This window comes from Stegodyphus dumicola, chromosome X1 (assembly GCF_044657685.1).
Source record: "Stegodyphus dumicola isolate Sdum_Otavi_A_Nest chromosome X1, ASM4465768v1".
NCBI classification, from domain to species: domain Eukaryota; kingdom Metazoa; phylum Arthropoda; class Arachnida; order Araneae; family Eresidae; genus Stegodyphus; species Stegodyphus dumicola.
The window spans coordinates 238624017-238650277 of record NC_140780.1 but is presented as its reverse complement, the minus strand read 5'-3'; the positions used below and the strand labels follow the sequence as shown (position 1 = coordinate 238650277).

General features: G+C 34.5%; 1 protein-coding gene across 2 annotated transcripts in view; it reads right to left on the bottom strand.

Annotated features, from left to right (window-relative positions):
* The window catches only part of Usp2 (Ubiquitin specific protease 2), an 89335-nt gene that overhangs the window by 5829 nt on the left and 57245 nt on the right, over window positions 1-26261 (bottom strand). For both annotated transcript variants that reach the window (XM_035351316.2, XM_035351317.2), the window contains exons 5-11: window positions 23380-23490; window positions 23044-23099; window positions 18580-18683; window positions 14375-14452; window positions 8570-8648; window positions 6693-6800; window positions 2047-2167 (exon numbers count right to left, since the gene is read on the bottom strand). In XM_035351316.2, the coding sequence (XP_035207207.1) occupies window positions 2047-2167; window positions 6693-6800; window positions 8570-8648; window positions 14375-14452; window positions 18580-18683; window positions 23044-23099; window positions 23380-23490 (657 nt within the window). The remainder of the gene's footprint in view (window positions 1-2046; window positions 2168-6692; window positions 6801-8569; window positions 8649-14374; window positions 14453-18579; window positions 18684-23043; window positions 23100-23379; window positions 23491-26261) is intronic.

Below are 26261 nucleotides of genomic sequence, written 5' to 3'. Positions count from 1 at the left end.
CGAGTCTCGGCGAGGGCATTGCTCATTTTTTATCTCTTCTGCTTCCAAAATAACCTAATGTCTTTACAGTGGCGTCCAAACTTAAAAGTTGGTGGGTGGATGATGATTCTTCACCACCAGGATTTGGCGATTGCGTCCCCTAATCCCCAGTCGCCCTTTAAAAGATGGAGTATATAAGGTATTTCTCCCACCTTCTTAGCATACCTTTGTGGTGTAGTGGTCAGCACGCTCGGCGCGTATTCGAGAGGTCCGTGGTTCGAGTTCCGGTGAGGGCATTGCTTATTTTTCATCTCTCCTGCTTTCAAAAAATACCTAATGTCTCTACAATGTTGTTATTATTATTTTAATTAATAATTTCAGGAAGAACAAAATATATTGGCTATTTATTTAGTATATGGATTATTTAATTGCTTACGACTAACGCGAGAAGGCTAGACATTCTAAGAAAAACTGGCTTGTATTCATCTTGCACACGGAAAATCCTGAAAACCCCATGCAACCGGGGAGCTTGCCAGAAACGTTTCGGAAAGCTCGACTGGCTACCAATGCTCAGCAATCATATCCATTCAGCACTTGCAGACCAGGTAGGTCGGATGAGAGTACAAGCTAGTCACGAAGATTAAAATGAGGTTTTAAGTTATATTGTTATGAATTAGATTATTTTGCGAAAGGTTAAGCTGCCTGAGAAGAAAATTTTGTTGGGTGGTGTACAGAGAACGGCTTTGCGAGATACAGGTAGTGTGTAAAATTTTTATTTTCATTGGTTTTATAGCAGGAGAAGTCTAAAAATGATTTGCGCTAATTTCTAATGAAGTCCTGAACAGATTACTAGGACAATGAACTCTTGACAATGCGAACAAGGGCAATCGCTGAGGAACTGGCGCAACAAAATAAGGTGCTTACGTATTATCCCCGACAGTGAAACTGTTGCCAAGCAGGGCGATTATGGATAGGCGGGACCGATACAATACACTCCTAACACGTACGCTATCGTTTGACGGAAATAATAGTACCTTCGCGTTATCCATCCAAAGGAGGTTCTAATCTCCTTGTATCCACCCAGCTGTGAGAAGTATCATCGGGCATGTCACCAAAGTCGGCAACCCAGAATATAATGAACATGTATTTTATCTGACAACCCACTGATGGTTGCGCGCGTATTGTGACAGCACGTAATGGGCTGCGTTTTGGAATATGAAGCAAACGATCCAGTTGTGTGAATTTGTGAAGGAAGTTTCCAGGAAAGTGTTCTAATGCGAGTAGGAAACTGGTTTGAGAATAGCTTGAATATCATTTACGACAGCTGTTCTCTTTATTTATTGCTAGTCTAAAAAGTATACTTCTGGTAAGTTTTATCATTCTTACAGTTCTTATTGTCTCGATATGTTCTCCGAATACAACTACTGACTGTGCAATTATCTACGAGAACTATGCATGTATATGGAGAAAGAAATGGATTCTAATAAAATTAATTCTGAGATTTCTTTTCCTTAAGTTAAAACAGGTAGATGTGTACATGAAGAGCAGTATCAAGTTGTTGTGCGATGCAAGTCTGACTTTTTTTAATGTTAAAATAAGTGGATGTTTGTTTTATGTAATTTTGCTGCTTCGTTATGGATGTTTCTTGCGTTTTAATTTCGTTAATTCGTTGCTGTTTCATATAATTTTCAGTGCGCCTTCCTTTATTTAAAATGGTTACTATTTTCACGTGTTAGGTTGAGTGACTTGACGAGAGTGTTGGGCGGATAACGCGAAAGTACAGAAATGATTATTAGACAAAAAATATGCAGACATTTAAAACAATTAATATGATTAAAACTTAATTTTTAAAAATATTTGTATACTTTCTCCGCTCGTTAAGTATCATCGTTTAAAAATTAAACTGTTTATCTTCAGGAAATTCTACGTTTGCCTTCAATAGTTCTTCAAATTATCGCCAAATGTTAAAATTTTTATCGGTAATACAAACCAAACCTTAATAGTAAATAGATAAGATAGGAAAATATTCTAAATACAAAATATATGCAAAGAGAAAAAGGTGGTTACCTGGTATCATTAAATTCGTACCATTCTTTCGTGGATGGGTTTCGGCATTTTGCTGTATAGTGTCCTGAATTATTTGAGCCATCGTGATCAACCACACCATATAAAACATAAGAACCATCACCTGGGGAAAGTGCATAAATACCGTGAACATATATACAGATTTTGTTTCAATACTAACTATCTGTATATTGCTTAAACTCTTAACTACGCAATTTTCAGAATAAAAGTACATATTTTCTTCGAGGAAATCTATCGGCTTTCTGTACTAACATATTACACATTTCTAATAATAATTCAGTCAATAATATTTATTAGAGCAATTTTCTATTGCTAATCATTATTTAAATCTTATAAAATAGCATAAAATAATATTTGTTGAAAATAAATTAAAAAAGACTAATGAATTAATTTATCATTAACTTCTTAAGTTTTATTTTTTAAGTTCTTCAGACTAACTAGAACAAAGATAACAACACCAAAAGCTCATGAATCAACCAGTCATAGAGATGGTATCTATATTAGAGACGGTCGATCCGCTCCAGAACCGATTCAGAGAACCAATTAACTTTACTGAACGAATGATTAGCGCTCCGGCGAAAACGGAATGGCAGGTCACCGAGAGCTGTTTTTGGGAAGCGTGCCAAAAAATTTGATTCCTCTTTGTAAAAATTCTAGCATTCCTTCCTTTATTATTTATAGGAAACGTCTCTGACCTATTTTTTATGTGTGTATGTATATATGTGTGCTTTTGTTTTGTTTGTGTTCCATCTAGTATTTAAAAATCAAAATATTAAATAAATCGGCGCATCTCAACGAAAACCCCTGTTTGCGAATGGATGGAATATTTCTCCCATCTGGCAATGCGAGGATCTGTTTAACCCTTTGGGTGCATTTGATGAGTGAGATTCGTCATCTGCTTATTTGGGTGAAGTTAGGGTGGACGAGACTGACTCGTCATCTGAATTTTAGAAGCAGTCGTTGATGTTTGCTGCCACCCCTCCAGTGGGCGTTGATTGCCTGAAAAATTGCCTGACGTTTGTTTATGGCGTCTTACATTTGCAAATAAGGTTAATTCCAATCATCTTTATTACACTCTTTTGCAAAAAAATCGAAGCACCAAGAAGGACTTTTGCGATCGTGACGAAATTTGGTATGCAAAAAGATCTTGATCGAACATGCAAATGATCAAAGTTTCAAAGCAAATGAACAGGAATTGTATTGTAGGGTTTATATTTATTTTAACTAACATTTATTTTAAGTTTAAACTATCTTTCTTGTCAAGCCTTACTTTCCCCTGGAATTGCCAATGCCAGAGTATGTAAATTTTAGTAGAACGCGCAAAGTATTCAAATTTTTAAGCAGAAGTAATTTGAGTTAAATAGAAGGGAAACGAGTTCGTAAGTGTGCTTTCTTGCTTCACGAGCGTGAAGGTGGCTAGGTAGAAATTGAAGAACCGCGCGTTTCGGCCTGTGTGCTTGCCTCGGCAGATAGTTGAATCTTTCAACTTAATATTCAGAAAGTTTGCTGAAATATCAGCTGTATCTTAGAACGCGGTGAGGTTAGTTACGTTTAGAGAGCCTCGTAGGTAGTAACTTGTTATTATTCATTTTTAGTTTCTTATTTTTATTTTACCGCCGGGTCGGCGTAGTTTGTGAGCGTCAAGTGCACGCATCTGTAACTTCTAAAGTAGAATAAAAAGAGAGTTAAACCCTTCTTAAGAGTTTTGTGTACTTTCCAGTTCATAGCAGTCACTATTATTGTTGCGTGTAGCTTGGGGCCGCGCAACACCACAGTATCATAGCGCGAATTTCTAGTGCGCAATTCGGAAAGTATAAAACCAGTAACAGAGGGAGGGGGGAATTTATCTTTTTTTTTTTGTTTTTTGTTGTTGTTGTTGCTGGCGTTGTAATTCCGTAAATAAGCAACTAAAGATGCCGTTACGACGATATCGAAGACCTTACAGACAGCTAAACGACTTCGAACGTGGTCGCATTGTAGGGTTGCGTGACGCTGGGTGGTTATACCGAGCAATAGGCCGCCACCTGCAGCGTACAGACACTTCTGTGCAAAGATGTTAGCAACAATGGTTGCTACAAGGAAATTGCCGACGAAATGAAGGCTCTGGAAGGCCAAGGAGCACAAATTCGAGGCAAGATAGGATGACGGTATCATTGTCGACTATTCAACGCACTACAGCCACGTCTGTACCTCCCGTGGTGCCGTCCACAATCTCACGGCGCTTCTTTGAGGCGGGGTTACTTTCACTGAGGGCTTTAAGACGTTTGCCTTTGACCCCACAACATCGGCGGAGACGTCTGGACTGGTGTCGCAGCCGATCATCATGGCTGCCATCAGACTGGCATCGTATAATGTTCAGTGATGAATCCTGCTTCACTCCTGAAGCAGATGACAACCGTGTTCGTGTCTGGAGAGGACGGTCCAGCGGTCCCAATCAGCCTTTGTTTTACAAAGGCATGCAGCCATAACCCCTGGTGTGATGGTGTGGGGCGCTTTTTTTTATGACAGCAGGCCATCTCTAGTTATCGTCCGTACATCTTTAACAGCTCAACGATATGTTGATACCATCCTGCGGCCGGTTGCATTACCCTTCATGGCACGTCATCCTGGGGCCATTTTCCAACAAGATAACTCCAGGTCACATACTGATCGCATATCTCTGGACTGTCTCCGTGCGGTTGATACTCTTCCTTGGCCAGCAAGGTCACCAGACCTTTAACCAATCGAGAATGTCTGGGAGATGGTAGGCCGCCAGAATCGGGCACCACAAAATATCGCAGATCTGGAGTGACAATTGATGAATGCCTGACAGAATTTGTCACAGGAGGACATTAGTAACCTCTACCACTCCTTGCCTCTTCGAATTCAAGCATGTATTGCCGCAGAGGGTGGTTCGACCAACTACTAATTTGAACACTCAGTGGGTTATTGCGAGCCGTGAACACGTACTAGGACCTTGATTTTTGAATCATTTTATTATCTGTGTATGAGTTATTCACATATTCAATTTCATCAAAAACAACCACTTCCTTCATGGTGCTTCGATGTTTTTTGCAAAAGAGTGTATTACTCCTGCATTCCCAGAACTGGATCCAGACATGAGATCCAGTTCCCAGAAAAACCCAGGTACATTTGCAAATACCACACGGTACAAAATTATTAGACTTTAATTTGGTTTTTGTTCTATATAAATATTTCTATTTTGTTTCATTTATATATTTATTTATATTTTGTAACTAAAATGCTGTTTCAAAAATATATTTATATCACCAATATAAGTATATTCCAAATAAAATGTATTACTTTTACATGTTAATCCATAAAGCGACAAATTAAATCCGTCCCATGGGCATAAAAATTTTCAAATAATTCAGTATCCAAAGGGTTAAAGCACGTAGATTATATATAGGAACTAGCTTCCCGGATTTCCAGCTCTCAGCTCTCCGGCGCTAGTCGCAGATCTAGGTCCTTCGGAGGCGTGATTATTCGCTCTTTTTCATCGCTCCTGCTCTAGCCGCAGATCTGCCTCCTGAGAAGTCTTGACTATTTGCTCTTTTCCCTTCTTTGTAGCTGTTCCTTTGAGTTTCATTTCGATTCTTTGAATACTGTGTCATAGTATAGCTATGTATATTAGGTATTTCCTCTTTTTACAATATTACTATAATATATTTGCAAATTAATAAATTATATTTTTTTATTTATTTACTTATTTTACTAAAATCTTGCAATCAAGAGCTGTGAATTTCTCTTTAATCTTCTTTATAATTAGTATATATTTATAAACACATTTATAAACATTAAATTTTTCTATCTAATGTATTTTTTCAAGGTTGCAGAACAAAATGTGGACCCTATCGAATAGAAGAAGCGTGAAAGATATTTGGTATCATTTTGTCAAATTAGATTTTTTAAAAAAAGGAAAATGCCGGTATTGTCAGCAGACAATATCCTGTTCTTTGGGATCTGCCTCCAATCTGAAAATTTATTTTTACTCTGTGCTTTGTAGTAGAAACAAAATATCAATTATAGTAATGAAATAATGTAATCTTTACCAAAACTGAATTTAGTTTTCATAATTTTTTAACGTTTAACACTTTTTTATTCCAGAATTTTATTGTTGTTCTATATAGAAAGCTTTTTTTTTTTTTTTTTTTTTTTTTTTTAAGGGAATCTCAAAAGTAAGGCTAAAGGAAACCAGTCCAGGGAGTGAGCGGTTTGGTTGAGTTGATTCCAGAGATCCCCCTCCTTGTTCGATTCTTTCTGCTCTTCCCCGATCTTTGTACATCGCTCTTGATCTGAGCCACTTCCGAGAGCATACATCAACGTCATTGTTAGTGAGCGGTGAATCGTTAAAAAGAACTGATTTACTTCAGTGAGCGAACGGCTCCGATCTGATCCCTTAAAAGAGCGGTTTTGTCCTTCTCTAATCCATATAGTAAATATCTTCCAGGAATATGTAAGATTTCTTCACCTGGTGCTTTAAGTCCTAAATTAGAGATTCAAGATTGGAGAAACTGGAAATTAGCGCAGGGAAGGGGTTATTAACTAGCGTTTGTTATTCTGCTTTTAAGAAGAAAACAATTTCTTCGTATTGTAAATAGATTTGTAGACTTAGACACAGATCTTACCTGTGCAGTTCTGAGCTGCAAGTTCGGAAATATTTCCTAAGAAAAGTGGACAGTCAACCATCACGTTCCTCTTTTGTCCATAGCATGTTGCTGAAAACCTCTTCAAATCTTAAAATATATTAATTAATGAAATAACTATTTAAATTAGTTTTCTTTGTAAATGCACTTTTCATTATTTTTAACGGAGTTAAAAAGTAATAACTTCAGATAACATTCAAAGAATAGGGTAGATAAGTGTATAAAGAATATAATGCAAATATTTTTCCGTTTCATAAGTCAAATACTAATAGAAACCAATTTAATTATAGGAAAAATATTATTTTAGAAAATATATGCTTGTTTAGCTTTCGAAAAGTATGAAATTTTAACAAATTTTGAATTTATAGTCTATTTTAGTAAAGTTGTCGTTTTAGTTTTAATAAAAATTAGAAGTAATTAAAGTACTTTCAAGACAACTATTAACTATTTGTCTTTCATGCTTCTTATTCATTCTAAAATATTCAGTATGTTTTCCAAGTTACGACAAATAAATCAAATTACAGAAGTGTGATATTTAATGTTATTCATTTTCAAAATTGGTTAGTTATTGGAATATGGTAAAGCCCACCAGGGCTATTTGCCTAAAGGAGGAGCGGCAGAGGAATATTTAAGGGAAACTGGCTCGTATTCGCATTAAACATGGGTTAAATTACGAAAACCAACCGTGCAACCAGTCCGTTAACTGGCTTCTAACCCAGGACGAACTATCAATATTCAGCAGTATTTTCATTGCTCTGCCATTAACGGGCTTTTTAAAGTAGCATAATTAATTTATTCAGCACAGCATAAAATACAACTGAGTACAGTTAGATAAGTCAGTATCTTGGATTTACAAAACAAGTCTCTCTTCAGCACAATGCCTTGATATATCTTCCATGATAGTCGAGATATGGCTGCCAATTTCCCTGTACACTTGTCATGATGCCATATATAGTGTCCTGTAAAACATCCGCAATTTCCTGTTGAATAGTACTTTTAAGACATTTCCTGTCAGATAAGGTGTTAGGGCTCACCAGCGGCCGAGCGGTAAAGTCGCTGAACACTGGTAGTTCGGTCCGAGGTTCGAATCCCGCGAACGGGCTGGCTGCATGGGCGTTTTCGTGGTTTTCCCCATGTGTAACGTGTATACGAGCCAGTTTCCCTTAGAAAGTCCTCCACGAAGGCATTCCTCCTCTTAAGCAGATAGCCCTCGAGGCTTTGCCATACTCACACAGATAAGGTGTTAATAAAAACTTGGTGGTGTTTTTCTCTCACATCCTACCTGACATTAACAGCATGAAAAATTGAATTCGTCAGAAGACCTCAAATGTTATGCAGGACTTTTTACATCTTGCCATGGAGAACAAGTCTAAGATGTTATACTGAGGAAGGGAGGCTTCTTTTCTGAATCCAGATTACTGACTTACAAACCGTGTTTAGTTGTCTAACCATTGCTGTACACAATAAATATATTATCCTACTTTGAACAAGGGTAAAGCTAAATGCTTCATCCTGCATTTAATTTCAATTATTCTTTGACTTAATTTTTATGCAGTATACTTCTCTAATTGTGAAAATATTTATTTGTAGTGATAAACGATTAATGGTGCAATTTTTATTACTGATGGCATGAAGAGTGTGATTTGGTTTGAAATTTCATTATGATTATCAAGATTTCTGACGAACGGCGTAATGGCAAATTTATCATCCTTTCAATGTAAAACTATTTCTTTAAAGGTAAAGTACAAAATCATATTTGTTAAATTGGTCAAATACTTTTAACCTTAGTCTTAGCTTTCTTATGAAACTATCAGGGTAAAAAGCATTGTTTAAAAAAGGTGATATTTTAAAAAGGATACGAATGACCAAGACTTTAGGGAATTTGCTGACTTCCATTTTCTTACTAGATCTACTTTTCTTCTTACAGACTTCACAATACTGGAAAAAGAAAATTTTGTCAAATTATATATAAATATCCAGTAAGGAACAAATACATAAATATTCCCATCATATAACATGGGAAGACTTTTAGTTCGAAAAATTCACAATACTGCTTCGATTGCAACGCAGTAGAAAAAATTACTTCAATAACACAAGAGAAATGAAATTAAGTATAACTAAATATTAGTTAATTTAATTCATTAAAAAATGTTTCGCGTACAGTTTCAATTGTCTGTTTCGGCGAAACGCGATATGGAGTTAACTTGATTCGAAATTCATTAAAAAATAATTTCCCCTGATGTGCCTTAATGAGATTCCAATTAGGCTAATCTGCCATTTACCCTTCTTAGTTTTTATATATTTTTTATATTTTTGCTCAAATAATTTGTTAGTACTTTTACTAAGTTTTAAATTTACCTTAATTAGTTTAGCATATTGCTTACTATTAGTATTGATTTCCACTTGTAAATATTCTAATATTGTATTTTTTCTCTTGTAACGCATTTAATTTCAACTAATTTTGCTTATGTTAATGTTTTAACGGAACCACAGTATTTCAGCGGCTTTTTAACGTACGAACTAGGATTTTTCTTTTAACATTTTTCTAAATTTTGCTGCACAATGCGCAGATTTTTTGACCACATAGGTCTTTTATCGTTTGTTCTGTTTACTTTACTTTAAATATTAGTTCTAATGTAATTCTTAGAACTTTTTTATCTTCCTCTAATTATCATATCAGGATAAAATTTGGGTATATAGGATGGTATAAAAAATCAGTAACAATTCAAATTTACGTTTTAACGAATTTAAAACACTTAGTAACGAAACTAGCAGAGATAGATATAAAATATGGGTAGAGTTTTTAAAGAATTTTATATATAAAGTTTTTAGATGAAATGTATACTGTATGTACTAGATGACACTATAATCTGGAATCCATAATATATTGTTAACTTGATATTGAACAGTATTTCTTTTAAACCGGAAGAAATGCAAGCCTTCGGTTTCGTGATATTCATGCAGGAGGAGCAGAGCCTTCTGGAAACAATGGAACAATAAGCCATTACTTCAACTATGAATGTCCAGGTTTCCAGACTTGAAGTTCTGTGAACACCGCGGATCATCGAAAACACCGCGGCAAAAACATCGCGGACGAAAACGTCGCGGAGAAAACAACGAAGGCGAAAACGCTGTGGTTACAAAACATAGTGGGAGAAAAGAAAGCAAAGAGAAAACATCGCAGTTCTAAAAAACATCCTGGTACAAAATATTGTCGTCGAAAATAAAGCGGCTCCAAAACTTTGCAGTTTAAAAGCATGGTCGTCGAAAATATCGTAGTAAAAAATAAAGCTCCTACAAATCATCGCATGACGATAACATAGCACACATGTGCTTTTCAGGTTTCAAAAAACTGTAAATGCATATTCGCATAAAGATTTGGAAGGTCAAGAAATGTTAACGACACTTTAAGAATAAACAGAAACAAAACAGGATATAATTCCACCCCAAAACAATATCAGATTAACAAACGTAAAAGAAAATAATTTGATAATTAACTAAGCAATTTTTATAGAGATTTTTTATTGCAGAATAGATCTTACTTAAAAAGTAACGCTCGCATAATTTACCATTTTAAGAGCATATAGAAAATTTTTGATACTTCTCTTACTATAAAAAATTATGGCAGTCCCTCGTGTGTGGTAGCATGTTATATGTGGTTAGCCTGTCTAGCGGGCAAATGGAAGATCCGCGGTAAGAATACAGGCGAAGGTACAATTCTTTTCTCAGGTTTTCCTGGCCCCCAAATCCTATTAGCCTTTTCATTTATTCTAAATAAAGTTTTGAATCGGTCATTTATGATTAAAAACTTGTGAGCATACGTAAGCCACGAAACAAGGATTCATGTGGCCCTTTTAAAAATATTAAAGTTTTTAAGATCCTATTTAGGTATATTAGACTCATGATTGAGACAAAAAATTCAACTCATTAAAAAGTAAGCGAAAACAGCTATGACTTTATCAATAAAATAAGTAATTACTGGGAAAGCGCAACCTAATTCTTGCCTGTCCCGCTATTTATAGTTCCGTGGCACACCAGGCGAATCGTAATGTGCAGAGACAATTCAGTTAGCGCTGACATGGGTAATGTATACTAATGTGTCATACCGAAGAAGCGTATGGTTTTTCCAACTTGACTTTGCATTCAGAGTAGTGATTTGCAATAGTCTGGTCTCATGTAGCTAATTTTAAAATTTTGTTGTCCATTTCCAGTTTGTTTACAGAAGTTCTAGGACCCTATTTCAATAACACTATTCGCATGATTAAGTAAAGCAAACTTCAACTCGATACAGTACGCGGAAAGAACGAAGAGTTTATCCCTAACTATTCACTACTTCGTAAGCGCAACCTGGAAGAGGTTGAGCTAGATAAATAGTGACGTTATACACTGATCAGAAAAAACGTTATGACAACGCAGATACTATGAGAATGCGCTCATCAGAATGACGTAGATGGCAGATGAAAAGATGGAAGTAAGTATTATTTAACAGCTGCCGAGGACACTGAAGCATGAATTGTCAATTACGTGGAAGCGTAATAGGAAAGGCTACTGATTTAAAAAATCTGGATTATGATGGCCAGAAGGCTAAGAAAGAATACCTCTGAAATTGAATGGCTCTCCAAATGTTCGCCAGCTGTTTTTTTATTTAACAGCTGCCGAGGACACTGAAGCATGAGTTGTCAATTACGTGGAAGCGTAATAGGAAAGTCTACTGATTTAAAAAATCTGGATTATGATGGCCAGAAGGCTAAGAAAGAATACTTCTGAAATTGAATGGCTCTCCAAATACTCGCCAGCTGTTTTTTTAACTTGTGAAAAGACAAGAAAAGAGAAGGAAAAGAGAAGAAAGGAATCGAAACTGGTAATAGACGCCAGGGTATTAAATGCCCATGCTTGATCAATAAATGCAAATACGAATGAATTTCCCACTTGGTGAAGGCAAACAGGCTACCGCTGAGAGCACAACTGATACTGTATAGTAATAAGTACAAGTAAATACGACTATATAAGCTCAACGGACTCTGTTGAGTATGCGTTCGCAGTATATACCGCTTATGTGCCTTTATTAATCGACATCATCGACTTTCACGACTACAGTAGGCCCATAATATCGTGACTGGACTAGAAAAGAGTTGCCTAGCCAAAGGAATCATAATTTCCTTTAAATTACGTTGATACCCGTATTAGCGTATGCCACCTTTTGACGTAGGGATGATCTATACAAGTACTGAAAGATGTAAACAGGCCGATGTTGGATCTATTACACTTTGGAGAGGTTCTGAAGGATCTTTCTGGACTTTAGATGTTGTAGAATACACCAATCAGTCACTTTCAGACTATATGAGTATCATTGCTGATCAGTTACATTGTTTCATGGTTTATAGTTTGTTACTGAAAGTGGACTCTCACAGCAGGGCAAGGCCTTCTTGTTAAAAGACTGGAAACGTACTTTAGTGGTTTGAGTCACACGCTGACAAATTCTAGCTGATGTCCTGCCTTCTAAACTCTCCGGATATTAATTCTATTGAGCAATCTGGGATGTCATGGAGCACCAACTCAGAGTTCACTAACCTTCTGCTGGAAATATAAAGGAATTGCGTGACTTTTACTTGCATTTATAGTACAATATTCCTCTAGACACCTACCAAGGACTAAAATACGTGCCAATAAAGTTGTTACTAGAGCTAAAGTTCTAACTTTATCCTTTAAAATAATAACTTTATCCTTTAAAACTCAGGAAAAAGGAACATGCCTAATATGTCAAACAGAAGAAAGGGAAAAGGTATCCATTAGCATCCCATTGTTGAGATAAACACCATATCTTTCATCTTTTGTAGGCCAAAATTACTGCTCGCCCAAATTCCTCTCTCAATTTGAATTTCTTAGACGTTTTCGAAATTTTCATGGATAGCAATCTCATTAATCACTTAGTTTTCGCTCCAGTCCTATCGCAGGCTGTAAAATGAGTACCTACTCGGAGCCCCATCTCTCTCTCTCTCTCTCTCTTTTTTTTTTTTTTTTTTTTTTTTTGTCAAGTATAACTTCTGCGTGAGACATCATTCTACTACACTTTCCATAATAGCAACGTTTTGAAACTGGACCGAGCTCCAACTGAACTGCTGTGAGCGATAATTTTTTAATTTTAGCTTATTAGGGCTATTTTTTAAAATTTAACAGCTTCATTTACTTACTACACTGTAGAGTGTTTCACGACAACGGTGTAAAAAGAGCTATTTTATTATTAATAAAAATATATATGTATTTTTCATTTATACCACAAAACATATTAAAAGTAAAGGTAAATTTTGAGAACTTGGGATACTTGGGGATAAAAACTATTACATTAAGTGCACTTAACACTCCATTCATATTAAACTAATGAAGACCTGGAAGGCATCATCCAAGAATCAAAATGGAGAGCTTACACAAATCTGGAAATAGTCATTACTATCCCAGATCAGTAGAGCTATTTATTCAGATAGATTCAAAGTGGAATTAATCCAATGTGCTATAACATCAGACCCACAGCATGTATAAAACAAAATTAACTTGACATGATTTATACGTCTATAGACCACTAACAGTATATTCTGGAATCACATGTGAGATATGGGTCTTTTAATTCATTAATCAGTAATTTTTTAAATTGGGAGTGCGACTGTCAGGAGCAATAAAAAGTTAATAGAATAATAAAGTATAAATAAAATTAAATGTAAATTATGATTAAAGCATTAGAAAATTAGGCTGAATTATGATAAATAGTTAAAAATTAAATTTAAATATAATTAAATAATAAAACATGAAAAATAGTACATTATTAATAAATTTAAATCGTATCATCAAATGAAATTGGAAAACAAATTTTAAATGCGTAAATTAGTAGAAACAAGACATGGTTCGACAGCTAAAAGAAAGGTAATTATTTTAAAAGCTAAACTTGGAAATCATATAAATTATGTTCTTAAATTTACTTTTCCTGAGGTTTTCGTAGTTCAATAAGGAAGTTTGGCTCAACATTTTTTTTAAAGTTTTCCATCTGTTTTCTGCTCCCGGAGAAAATGAGAAGACATATATTCAGTGTCTAATATCAATATCAGCTTTATTAACTGTTGAAAATGTTGCAGTAATAACTGTTTTTTCTGTTAACATTGCGATTCAATTTACAAGAAATTCTAGAGCTCGTCTTGTCTAAGGCTGCATGATCTCAAACACACAGCAATAAGATTTCACTTCAAAACCGAGAACAGGAGGAGGCTTGGATGTATTCCAAGTGATTTTAAGCCCTGGTGGGTCAGTTTGTTGATATTTTGAATAAACATAGATATGTACGTTAAAAATATGTAACTGAACGGAGGAATAATGCCAACTGTTCTATGCATTTAAATACTCAAAAGAAATGAAGTAATTGTCTTAACGGCATCAAACATCAAAGAAACTGGAATCATTTTCAGTTAATATTGTGTTAACTAGCAGTATAGTGTGATATCATACTGAAATTCATGGCTCTTCTTAACTGGTGTTGAGAAGAGCCATTTTTAAATGCCAGATATGAATTTAAATACCTGAAATAATTCATATGGTTAAGAAAACATTTCGATATAAATTTTACCAACATGTCATTTAACGTTGTTACTGCAATGTTTTCTTATGATTAATATACTGACCGGCTTATTTGCTCCATCCAAATATTCATTTGCCGAGAAAAGATTGAAGCACTGCCTCAGAGACACTGTTCGCCCGCCCTATGGAATATAACACATTTTCAGACATTTCAAATTTAATTTCAATAAATAAATAAATAATGTACTATGTGTTTCTTAGTTCCTTCAAAAGTCAAAAATCTTTTCTTTTCAAAAATCTTAATATGCATTGTTTGACGATTAATTGCTGAGAAACAACTACATTCAAATTTTCATTTCTGACAGCTGCGTATTCGCAGGAAAAATAAGTGTAGGGGGCACCAGTAGGGCGAAATCACTTATTCGTATGAAAGGTAGTCCACTACTCTTTTTTCTGTTTGGTTTATTTGATTACGGCAAAGCAAGTTAGGACTATCTGCTTAGGGGTAGGGATGGCCTTCGTGTTGAGTTTTCTAAGGGAAACTATTTTGTGTCGGCGCTATACACAAGAAAAATCGCGAAAACATTTATACAGACAGCCCGTCCGCTTGGAATAGAACTCAGGTCAAACTACGAGCGTTCAACGACGCTATCACTCGGTCGCTGGCGGGGCCCATTCACGTTGTTTTCTTATTCGTGATTACAAGCAGCAACGATTGACAGAAACATTACGTTCTCGGTTTCTGATATTATTATCGTAAATTTTCAGTTTTACTCAAGTATTGACTACAGACTGTCTGCAAGGCGTACGATCAGTATTTCAGTGCGTACGATCTTGGTCGAGAGGTAGGATATCTCGAGGCAAGGTAAAGTATCACTCAAATTGTCAGAGCAACAACTTGTTGAAGAGTGCTATCTCGCAGGTAAAAAAGACTGCCCAAGGTGAAAGTGCTGTGTGAAAACTTGCTGGAGGCCGTAAGAGGATCACCAAATCGCAACAGGATAAATAACCCCTTTTGTCATAGTGGCGAAGATCAATAAAATTCCTGCTTCTGGTAAGACAGCCTTACAAACGCTTCTGCACTCGCGTATCCGAGATATAATTTCTCGGAGATTAAATAATGTTGTTTTACATGCACAGAAGTCTGCCACATATATTCCGCTGCGAGCGCACCATCGACGGGAAAGATGACGTTGGTGTAAGAAGCATATTCTTTGGGTCCAGAAACATTTCCTCTGATGAATCAGGTTTCTCCATCAACAGTGATTCTTGACACCGTTTAATGTGCAGAGAGAAAGAACGCGTCGCAGTCCACAGTCACTAGAATATCTAGGGCACTGATTGCTGTGGCCGAGGAGTAATTGAGTGTTCGGGTATAAAGTGCAATGTTACTACATTGAAATTCTGGACACAGAAAATTACAGAAAAATTCTGGATTATGTCCGTCTTTTTCGAGGTGCAGTTGTTCTTAATTTTGTTTTCATCGAAGATAATGTACCCTCGCACAGGACAGGACAGTTGAAGTATCCTACATACTAGCCGAAGAAAATATTGAGAGCATGACATGGAATACATATTTCCCGGAGCCCAAACCATGCAGCACTCCTGGGATCTACTTCGAAGATGTATTGCTCAAAGACAGGATCGCCCTAGAACCGTACAGAAATTCGAAACCGCCTTAAGAGACGAATAGGAGAGGATCCTCCAAGATCTCCTCAATAGTTTATTGGAAAGCACGTGTAACAGGTACCAAATATGCATAAGTCTTTGAGAAGGTCACATTCCATACTAATGAACTCGTATCTGTAGAACGAGCATTTTTTTGTGCAGCTGAAAGTGAATGAAAGGAATATTTTTTTCTCCTATTGTTTATCTTGCTTCCCATGACGCAACATCTCTACTATTTTGCATGTGACATTAGCTGTGGCGAAAAATGATCGTGTTCCTTAGAAATTGTCCAGCAATGAATTGCATCCTAAACTCATATCTAAGTATGACTGTCTCAGACTGAGGCCTCAGTTACTGCAAATCCGTTCAGGCTAGTACTTTTCAATTCAGACTTGATAAACATAGGCTAACACAGGTGCAGGGTCAGCGCTAGGCATTTTGCTCCGCGGTGAAATCTTTGAAAGTCCCGAATTCTGCTGACCAGTGCAGGCCCTAAAAATTAATCCATTTATTCTAAAAATTATATCGTTTCCAAGTGTTTTTGCTCGGTGCTTGACTTAATTCTAAGAATTTGCAGCCCTTAAATCCTGCCGCCCGGTGTAAACGCACCACTGGCACCAGCTCTGGCCCTGCATAGGTGAGAGACAAAATTCAACTATTGAAGTAACTAGTCGCTGTATATGGCGATATTGAGAAATTTGTGTTGTTCGTTATCAAACTTCAGTTTCTTTTATGATTTCTGCCCACCAACGGCACAGCGGTAAAAGCGCTGAAAACTGGTAGTTCGACTTGGGCTCATATCGCGGCGAATAGCCCATCTGCATATTGGATACGAATCAGTTTTCCTTAAAATGTCCTCTGAAGTAGATAGCCTTCGTATACATAAGTAAGGCATTGTTCTCTAAAGTAGCCTTCGTATACATAAGCCTTATGTATACTTACTTATGTATACTTATGTATAAGCCTTATGTATACTTATGTATACGAAGATAGCCTTCGTATACATAAGTAAGGCATTGTTCTCTGAAGTAGATAGCCTTCGTATACTTTACCGTAAACTAAATAATCCTAATTCTTTTATGATTTCTCTTTCTCTTCCAATGACTTATGCACTCGTGTGTGTAATATTATTCGTTATGTTGATAATGATGGAATATATAAAAATTTCCTGGAATAAAGTACTATGGCAACAGAGAAATTTTTTGTGTTAGTTACAAACTGCCTATGATTGACAATTACCCTTCTAATTAACTCTTCGAAAGATTTTAAAAATTGAACGTTACTGCAACGAGGATAATTTTATTATCTGCTTCATGAACGTTTTGCTAAAAGCCCTGTGAGGTCGTCTTGCATCTTTGAACTAATGCGGAATTGACTAACTCTTACATACTGCTTGACTCTTTATTTACATACAAATTAAGAAAAGGTATTTCAGAATTTTTCCTAAAGCCCTATTACTCAAGTCTCTGGTAGAATAATTTGCAAAGACACCTCTTGATTAGATATTTAAAGATATTCAGATTTTCCATTAACTAAAGTTGTCTGTATTATTATAGAATAAAAACTGTTTTTATCTTTTATGAATCATGTATAAAGAGTTAAAGAGTTAACAACAGTTGCTAAAAGTTTCCAACAGTTGTTATTTACCTATATACTGCTTTCCTGCTTTCTATCATGAAAAACTGCTATTGAAGTCAATATACAAAGCAATCTGAGTTATAGATCAAAAAGAAAAGAATTATTAGATAAAGATAATCCTTCTTTGAGAAAATGAGAATGAAATTCATAATTGACCACTAATGAAGTTGTTTGTTCACTTCTATGGCAGGAAAGTTTTCATTTCACGTAGGCGTTATTTCAGAGTAAGATTAGAAGTATGGCTTTGGTGCCAAAGTCAGGGCAAATTAAGTTTAACTTAGCAGAAGTTCCTCAAAGTTTTTAGCTAGTTAAATTTGAGCGTGCAATGCATTCGATGCCCTTTAAAATACTTTATTTAAAATTTTGTTATTTTAAACGAATTCATATCTAAAACTGATTTTAAAAACAAATTTACTTGAAAAAATTATTTTATTTTTTTACAGAAGAAAATCTGTAGGAAAAAGCGTTCTCAAATACGAAATTTTAACCGCACTATATTTAAAAATTATACCCGATAACAAAAAACTGAAAAAAAAATTAAGCTTGGTAAAATTTGAACACGACGAATTTGCAAATTAATGTTTCCAAATAGTTTAATTTCGGAAAAGAAATTTTGTTCTTTGAATAAAATTCTATATAATGGTAGTTTAAACCCTTTCAGGGAATAATAGAAGAACAGATTATGCTAGATGAATAATTGCACCACTATTATCCGATAAGAATTGCTTTTTGCTTTATAAAATTTTCCCCTCAAAACAAATAAAAATTAAATTTGAAACAATTTAAAATCATATAAAGCATTCAGTCAATTAATATCATTATTAAAATAGTACATATATAAAGAAGGCGTGGAATAATAATAATAAAACCTAACTGCTTAATATATTTTACTATTAATTTGCAATCTGTTAAAGTAATTTAATGTCCTGAAAAACCTGACAAAGAACTTTTTATGCTTTCAAAGTACAATACTGCAGTGGCATTTAAAAACTGGATTGGTTACCTCTGGAATCGGTACAGAGATGTCCCAGAATGGATCATGAGTAACTGAGTCATTATTGCAGATAGTGCATTTCAGGGTACTCTTCAGCTGACCCGCAAATAAATCTGGAATGGAGAACTATTACTTGCATCGAGTTTGCATCACATTACCATACCTAAAACAAAATGCAAGCGTTTTTTGGATGCCACTTGACTAAAAATTTGTCTTTTTCTAATCTAACATGGAAAACAATTAAAGTTTCTCTTTCCACAGATGTTTTAACACATTCTTATTAATAAATGCAACTAGCTTTCTTTTTTCTTTTCAAAATCTGATAGTCAAACGTTACTGAAATTTACGACTACATCAGTTTATACTAACATCAAATAATTCGCCTTAGTTTTACTGTCGTAAGTTACAGAGTTTTAAGAAGACCTGTACATGCACGTTCAGGATAATAAGATGGGATTTATGTGCCCGTAAGCAGATGTAAATTAAAAAAAAATTATTAATGATTCACTAAATTTACAAAATTTGAGCAAAACGCAGATAATTATAATAATAGAGTATCATAAATGAATCATATTCAGTCAGTTACATATTTACAGTTGAAAAAATCTGCCCGGACAGATGACCATTCCTAAATGAGTCTGGCTAGTTGGTTCAGACTAACAGCAATCCAACTTCAAATTCCAGATATATATCGCTGAATCTGTGGGCGAAACCATGTTTAAAGTATTATGAGAAAGTATTCTTTCTACTATTAAGGCAGAACTTCAAGAGTTTTTCAATCCTGCAGCTTCTTAATGCTTCGCGCAAGAGTAACAAGCTTCTTTTTTTTTAATTTTAATTCTGAAGACATTTCTTGCTGACGTTACGCATGATCATCGGTGTAGTTTCAGCGGTGTGTAGTCTAGAAAAAACTGCTAAAGAGAACGTTAACTAATAATGTCTTGATATTATTTAAAAATAAAATATTAAAAATCTATTTAAAAATAAAATTTTCCAGATGGTCATTGGTATTTTGATACGTCTTCTTCTCCCCCCGGAAAACTACTGTTTAGTGCTAACTAAAATTTAATAACTTTAATAATTATATGAAATCCTACTGTTGGCAGATGATGCTTTATATTTAACTTAACAATTTATATCTTTTAGACTTGGCTTCGCAATAATTGTTGCAGAACTTTTATCTAGCTATTTTGGCTCATTTCTGCGTTTTCTCAAATGGCAGGATTTGTAGCATTTGCAATTTTGTAGTATGTAGGATTTGTAGGAAATACCAAGATTTGCAGCATTTTCTCAGACTTTTGTATATTTCAAATCATTTCTGTTTAATTTTAGTTGTGGTCTCCATGTTCTGTTAATATCTATGGGTCATACTTTGTAGAATACGTGTCACTTCACGCCAAAGTTATGTTACATAGAAGTGAAGGGACCACCTAATATTTACCCTACGTAAGTAGGTATTAGCCCCACACACTAACTATAAAACTAACAACATTCCGGCATTATTTTCCTCGAGTCGTGATGGAAATTGTGGCTCCAGGCAACACTACAATTTCTGCTATCACCGGCAGCATCGACGGCACTCCTACTTTTCAGCGTTAAATTAGCTCAAGTAAAATGGATTACATTACATGATATACATAGTTGTACAGGTGCATGATTGAAGATGTTATCAATTGTAGTGGGTACAGGCATCATGTTTCAGGACATTATATATTGCAGTAGAAAGAGGCGTGATGTTCCCACGTTACAAATCATTTTTGCAAACATGATCTGTTTACATCAGTGTTTACTATCAGAATTAAGTTAAAACTATAAAATTGTTTACAAAGCTTACATTTAAGTACTGTTGTATAGTTGTGCTGAAACTTTATCAATTCAGTTTTGACTATTCATTATGTGCTGTTACGCATGTTTTTGCGATAATTGATTTTCAGAAATTACATTATATCTAGCAGTATATTGTTATTCACATGTACAGATTGATTGTGAGATTATAAACTGTGGTGGCTAAAAGCAACTTATTTCGAGTTTATAGATCATGTTTACAATCATGACTTGTTTACATCATTACTTACAATCAGCAGTCAAAATTAGAAAGAATATAAAATAATAATAAAAAGGATATAAATAAATAAGTTTGAAAACAGAAGAAAAAAGAAATAGCTTCATCTGCATACTTATGCGTACTACGTTCTTTCGGATATTTCTGCATACATATGCTGGTACATTGCCAACTTATTTTTGTAAGTTCATTGTATGCAATTTCGTGTGTTTTTACAATAATTAGTTTACAAGAATTACATTTCACGATACATTGCATTGTTAATACTTTACCAACTCAATGCTGGCAATTTATTATACGTGTTCGCATTTCAGGTGATGTTACCCTATGTTACATAGAAATGTAAGGAGTCATCTATTATATACCCTAATTAAATAGATAGTATCCCCTTACCTTACTTGTGAGTGTCCCTATGTTCTGCTTCTTGTGGTTTGCGGTGTTTATTTCTTTCCTGTAAAAGTACGTCCGAGTATATTATATCTGCATTTAATTGCTTTGTTTCGCTGTTGCTGGAGTATTTCTTTAATGGTTAATTTACACTACATAGCTCTTGACAGCCAAAAAGCAACGCATTCAGGATACTTCCCGCCAAGTATCCCTGAATGCGTTTGTCATAGCCGAGATGAATATATTTTCAGAAATTTCTTCAAATGTATTTCTAACATATGTCGAGATAGCAGCGTGCTAACCTGATCATTTCTATTCATGTGTTAAGAGTACAGGAAAAGCTCTCGAGAAGATAATCTGTCGCAAGTATTCACTATGAATTCAAAGCCATAACTATTAAATCTGCTTAAACCATCAACACAATCATTCATATTTTTCGCAACGTGCAAATATGAGCTTTAATCAATATCACCAACATAAATTCCTAACTGAAGATCTTTTTCTAGCCCTTATTCAGGATGTTCTGCGGATATAATGACTTGTGGTTTATAAGTTTAAGTAATGAGTCTCCAGAGCTCTTCATAACATTTCTCAACACTTAACTGCGTCATTAAGTGTGTTTAACTGCGTCATTAAGTGTGTTTTATAGAGCCACTACATATGACTGAAACAGTATTAAATCCAGAACAAACGCCTCTCAAATTTTACTTAAATTTCTTTCGAGAAGAATACCTGCAGCGATTTTGAAAGTTAAATGCTTCCTTTTTTTCCTAGAAGGAAATATAGTGTCCTTGCATTCCCCGAAGTTTTGCGAATGGATTGTAGTTATATTTTCCATCACCTTCGATAGCTGAAAATACACACATATCCCAGACTTAAGAATAAGCACATTTTATCCTTATGTACAGAAAACTGTACTTGAATGGGAAAAAGACGAGTTGTTTTATCTCCTGAAACCTAACACAAAATAATAACCAACAGACAGAACTAAACAAATTTAAACAATAGTAACAAACTTTCTGCAGGAAACTTATGCATAGGAATTACGCTTAGGTGAAATATGGTTCTAAAGTACTTACCAATGATCATGTAATTTGACTTCTCAGTCGGAAATACCTCCACTTCAACTGCTATGCAATAATCAGTGTCGTGTCACGATTATTATTAAGCGATGTAGGAATTTCTGGAGCAGACTTTTACTTTCCTCTTCTAGAGCACGATTTAAGCCTCGCTTATTTTTCGCGAAAAAAAGCGAGCTTAGGTTCATCTTCCCATATTGTCCCTACGTAATGAAGCATGAAATCTAGGAAGCATGGATCTAGCTAGGGAGATGGATTTTCACTTTTCAGGAGATTCTCCTCTGCGGAAGGGCATTATCATTCTTAAAAAAATGCTACACTATTGGCACCACGAAACAAGCAAACATGGCGTAAAACAAACTCTTTACAACAGCAATCGTTCAACTTGAGTCAATTATCCAACCATTTTACCTCAGTTCGTTCATTATTCATGTCGTCAACCCACACCATTGCGCCAACAACACTATATAAAATATTTATAGTATGCCTTAACTATCTCTCGCTAAGTGAAATGAAGTCTGAAATCCTGTTGAAGACTGGATCTATGCTGTCCTTATCAGACGGAATGTCAGTTTGTAACAAACGAATCGTAACTGGATATGAAATGATATTTGATTAAAAAGTAGTTATATATAACGCGATGACTATGAGATCATAATGATATGATTATACATTTCAATATGTGTGATACATAAAGTCTAAATTAAGAAAACTTTCGTTCTTTGTCTTTTAAAGTTTCCATAATAATTGTTTTGCCTATAACAATGGAAAAAATATTTTATATTTTATATAAAAATAATAATTTTTATTTTATATAAAACTATTTTATATTTTTTCCTGCGCTGAGAAGTAACGCATTGAAGAAAACACTTACAAATATTTTAAATCAATTCACAGTAAAAATTCTCATCAAACATTTGCAGTAATATAAAATATTATGCTTACCGACAATTAAGCTATCGTCAATTTCTCGGTATTTCCTCCACGTTCTGAAGGAATCACTAAGGGAAAATAAAAAAAAAAAATTACACACAAGAAAAATGTACACATCTACGAAATTCACATTAGCGTTTCTAGTGATATACAGCAGTTTTCAAAAATCATGGTTTACGCCTAAATGTTATGGCTTATGCATTCAGAGATATGAAGTGCATGCATATATTTACGAACACAAGCAGTCTTAAGAGATAAAATTCATACCAAAGGAAAAAAGTTAATTTCAGTTTATTTATTAGTTACACAATGTTTACTGCATGAAACCCAGAATAAAATATTACTTGCCCCGAACCAGAATCTCTTCGTATCGTCATGTTGGAACTGACTTTGACACGATTGATGTCGTCATGAAGACCTTGAAGAAGGTACCTCAAAAACTCCTGAGCATCTTGTTGACTGTGTGAAATAAACAAAATTTCTCCAAATGCTGACTTTGATTAAATTATTCATCATAAATTGTAATAGGAAACTATTTCACTGCCTTACGTATTAATATTTGTGTTATCTCATAAATGGATTTATATAATTTTTAAGGGCTGCACTATGTTTACACAAATGGAAAATTCAATATTTCTTAACGAAATTTCTTAACTAGATATAATTAATATTTCTTAAATTAATTTCTTTAATATTTCTTAACTAGATATAATGTAATTTCTTTAACTTCTTAACGAAATGCTTATTTTTAGTTTTTAATGAAACGTGGATATAGATATTCTATACAATAAGCTAATTGTTAATGTTAAACACAATATGACTCAAACTGGGGTTAAATAGTAAGTTGAATAAGTAATACCTCTGGTGTCATTACTTCATAACAGCATTAAAGTTTCCTCAAATTTCAGTTACCATCAAATGAGTAAGCAAAGATTAGTTTCATTAAATTCAAATTCTCCTCGATAGAGATCTTCTCTCTGAGTAAAATCCAATTCCGTGCCGTTTTGTTCTGTTGCGACATATCGTAGTTGTCTAACCCTAACATCATACTGAGTTTCATGCCTCCATGAGTGTTATGGTTACCAAAAGGCAATGGTTACGCTTGTCTTTGACTTGGGCACCTTATAAGCAACATCACGAATTTGTCCATTTCCTCCTAATGTTTTAAGAAGAATCGGCAAGAGGATTTTAGATTCTGCAGTATTTTAAGTGCCTCCATGCCATATAAATATTCTACATTTACAAACATCCATGCTTCCTTCGGGATTTGAATCTGGGCCCACGGCAGTGGCATCTGCCTTTCCTACCACCATGCCAAAAGGTGGCTAATACCGTTTTTAACAGCGCATAGCAAAATTACTCTAAATTATTGTAACTGAATACAAAATTGGATTTACTTCTGAAATGGCATCCATTCATATAATGCTTGATTCCACAAATACCGAGATTTGAGTTATACTGAACCCAGAGACAGAATCTTAGACGGAATCATTGTCTGACTAATATGCAAATGTCTAAAACTTCTTGTATGAAGTAAAGCAGAAAAGAACAACGAATGAAATCAAAGCATTTGTTTTATAGAAATGATTAATTGAAGCATAATATAATGTAAATAGGGGATATATTTCAAATATTATAACTTTAAGTTCAGTACCTGGCCAGCCAGTGCTACCTGCAGTTTCCTATTCAGTTAGAAACTAATGGATTATAGAATCGTAATTCATAACATTCAATGACCAATACCCTTTTCTAATCTTTATTACGTTGGGATAATCTATTATTAAATTATTTTTTCCTCAAGTTTGTAATCATTTTCTTCGCATGTAATGTTATTCCTTTACAAAATTAGCGCATCCGAAACTATGGTGCGCGGACCAGAAGTGGTTCTAGAATTGATTCCTTGTGCCCTCCTAAATTTCCAAGAATAAATAAGTCAATATTCAAATTAACTGAGTTTACAATATTATAGCCGAAAGTCTGAGGCTTTAAAAATGACACTTGGAAATGTCTTTCGCTTTTCCTCCTAAACTGACATTTTACGAAGGTTATCATCAATTACCTCACCTATGGACTTGTAAGTACTAACCTTAGCAACAGAAGAGGGATTTAAAGCACTAAGATTACGGTGCTTTTAACCAGTATACATCCAAATAGAACAGCTACGCAAGAATCCACAGGCTCATCTATGTCATCAATGCGGGTAACAGTATTTATTTAATTTTTACCAATAAGGTAAAAATTATCCAAACTTTAACAATCTTGCATTACTAAAAACAAATATAAATTTTCTTCTATTAACTTTAATACTTAATAATAATATTACTAAAAACAAATATAAATTTTTCTGTTAATTTTAATACTTAATACTAATGTAAAATTAAAGGAATTTTAATCAATCGTATTATAAAAGCATAAGTGTACTGGTAGTAAGATATGTTAAGTTGTGTTTCATAGAAGTTTGAAACAAACTCAACAACATCAACCAGTACACTCAAAGAAGACATGACTAAGGGGGTCTACAGAGCATTTTAATTAATAAAACACGAAAAAAGGGCTGTCGTAAGCAATTAACAAAAAAAGCATTAACACTTTTCATATTGATAAAGCAGATGAATATTCTTAAATTAAAAAGTCTGAAACTTAAACCTAAATTTCTCTCTCTAGTACATTTAAACTTCACATCGTCACTTCACAAAATATTTTAAAGCTAAATTTCGTTATTTCTTAGGAAATTCCAAATTAAAATCTGTTTGGTATATTAAAATAAGACACTGAATACAGCATAACTGAAAATCAAATTTAAATTCTGACGGCTATAAATACAAATTTCATTTACTGCGTAGTGGATAATCAAAAGTTCTGATGGGAAGTATTCACTTGTGTCGATTTCTCATAAGAATTTCGAGAAATTATTCGGATTGATGAGCCGGTAAATTGAGTAAAAAGATGAGAAAGTTTACACTCGAGAGTACAATGCTCCCATGATTTCGGATTGTTTGATGATATTTCTGAATTCTCACCAGGATTTGGCATCTACTATTTATCGAAATTTTTGTTCAGTTTTCGTAAAACTGCTTGACCTAAACTTTTGTCAGTTAGAGCGTGAAATGCATATTTAGATGACTGAAAAGGCAACGAATCGGGTTGTCCATTTTTTCTTTTCAATAAAATTAAAGGGATTGAAATGTCATTTTGCAGAGAAGATCTATTTTTCTCTCTTTCTTTAAAAT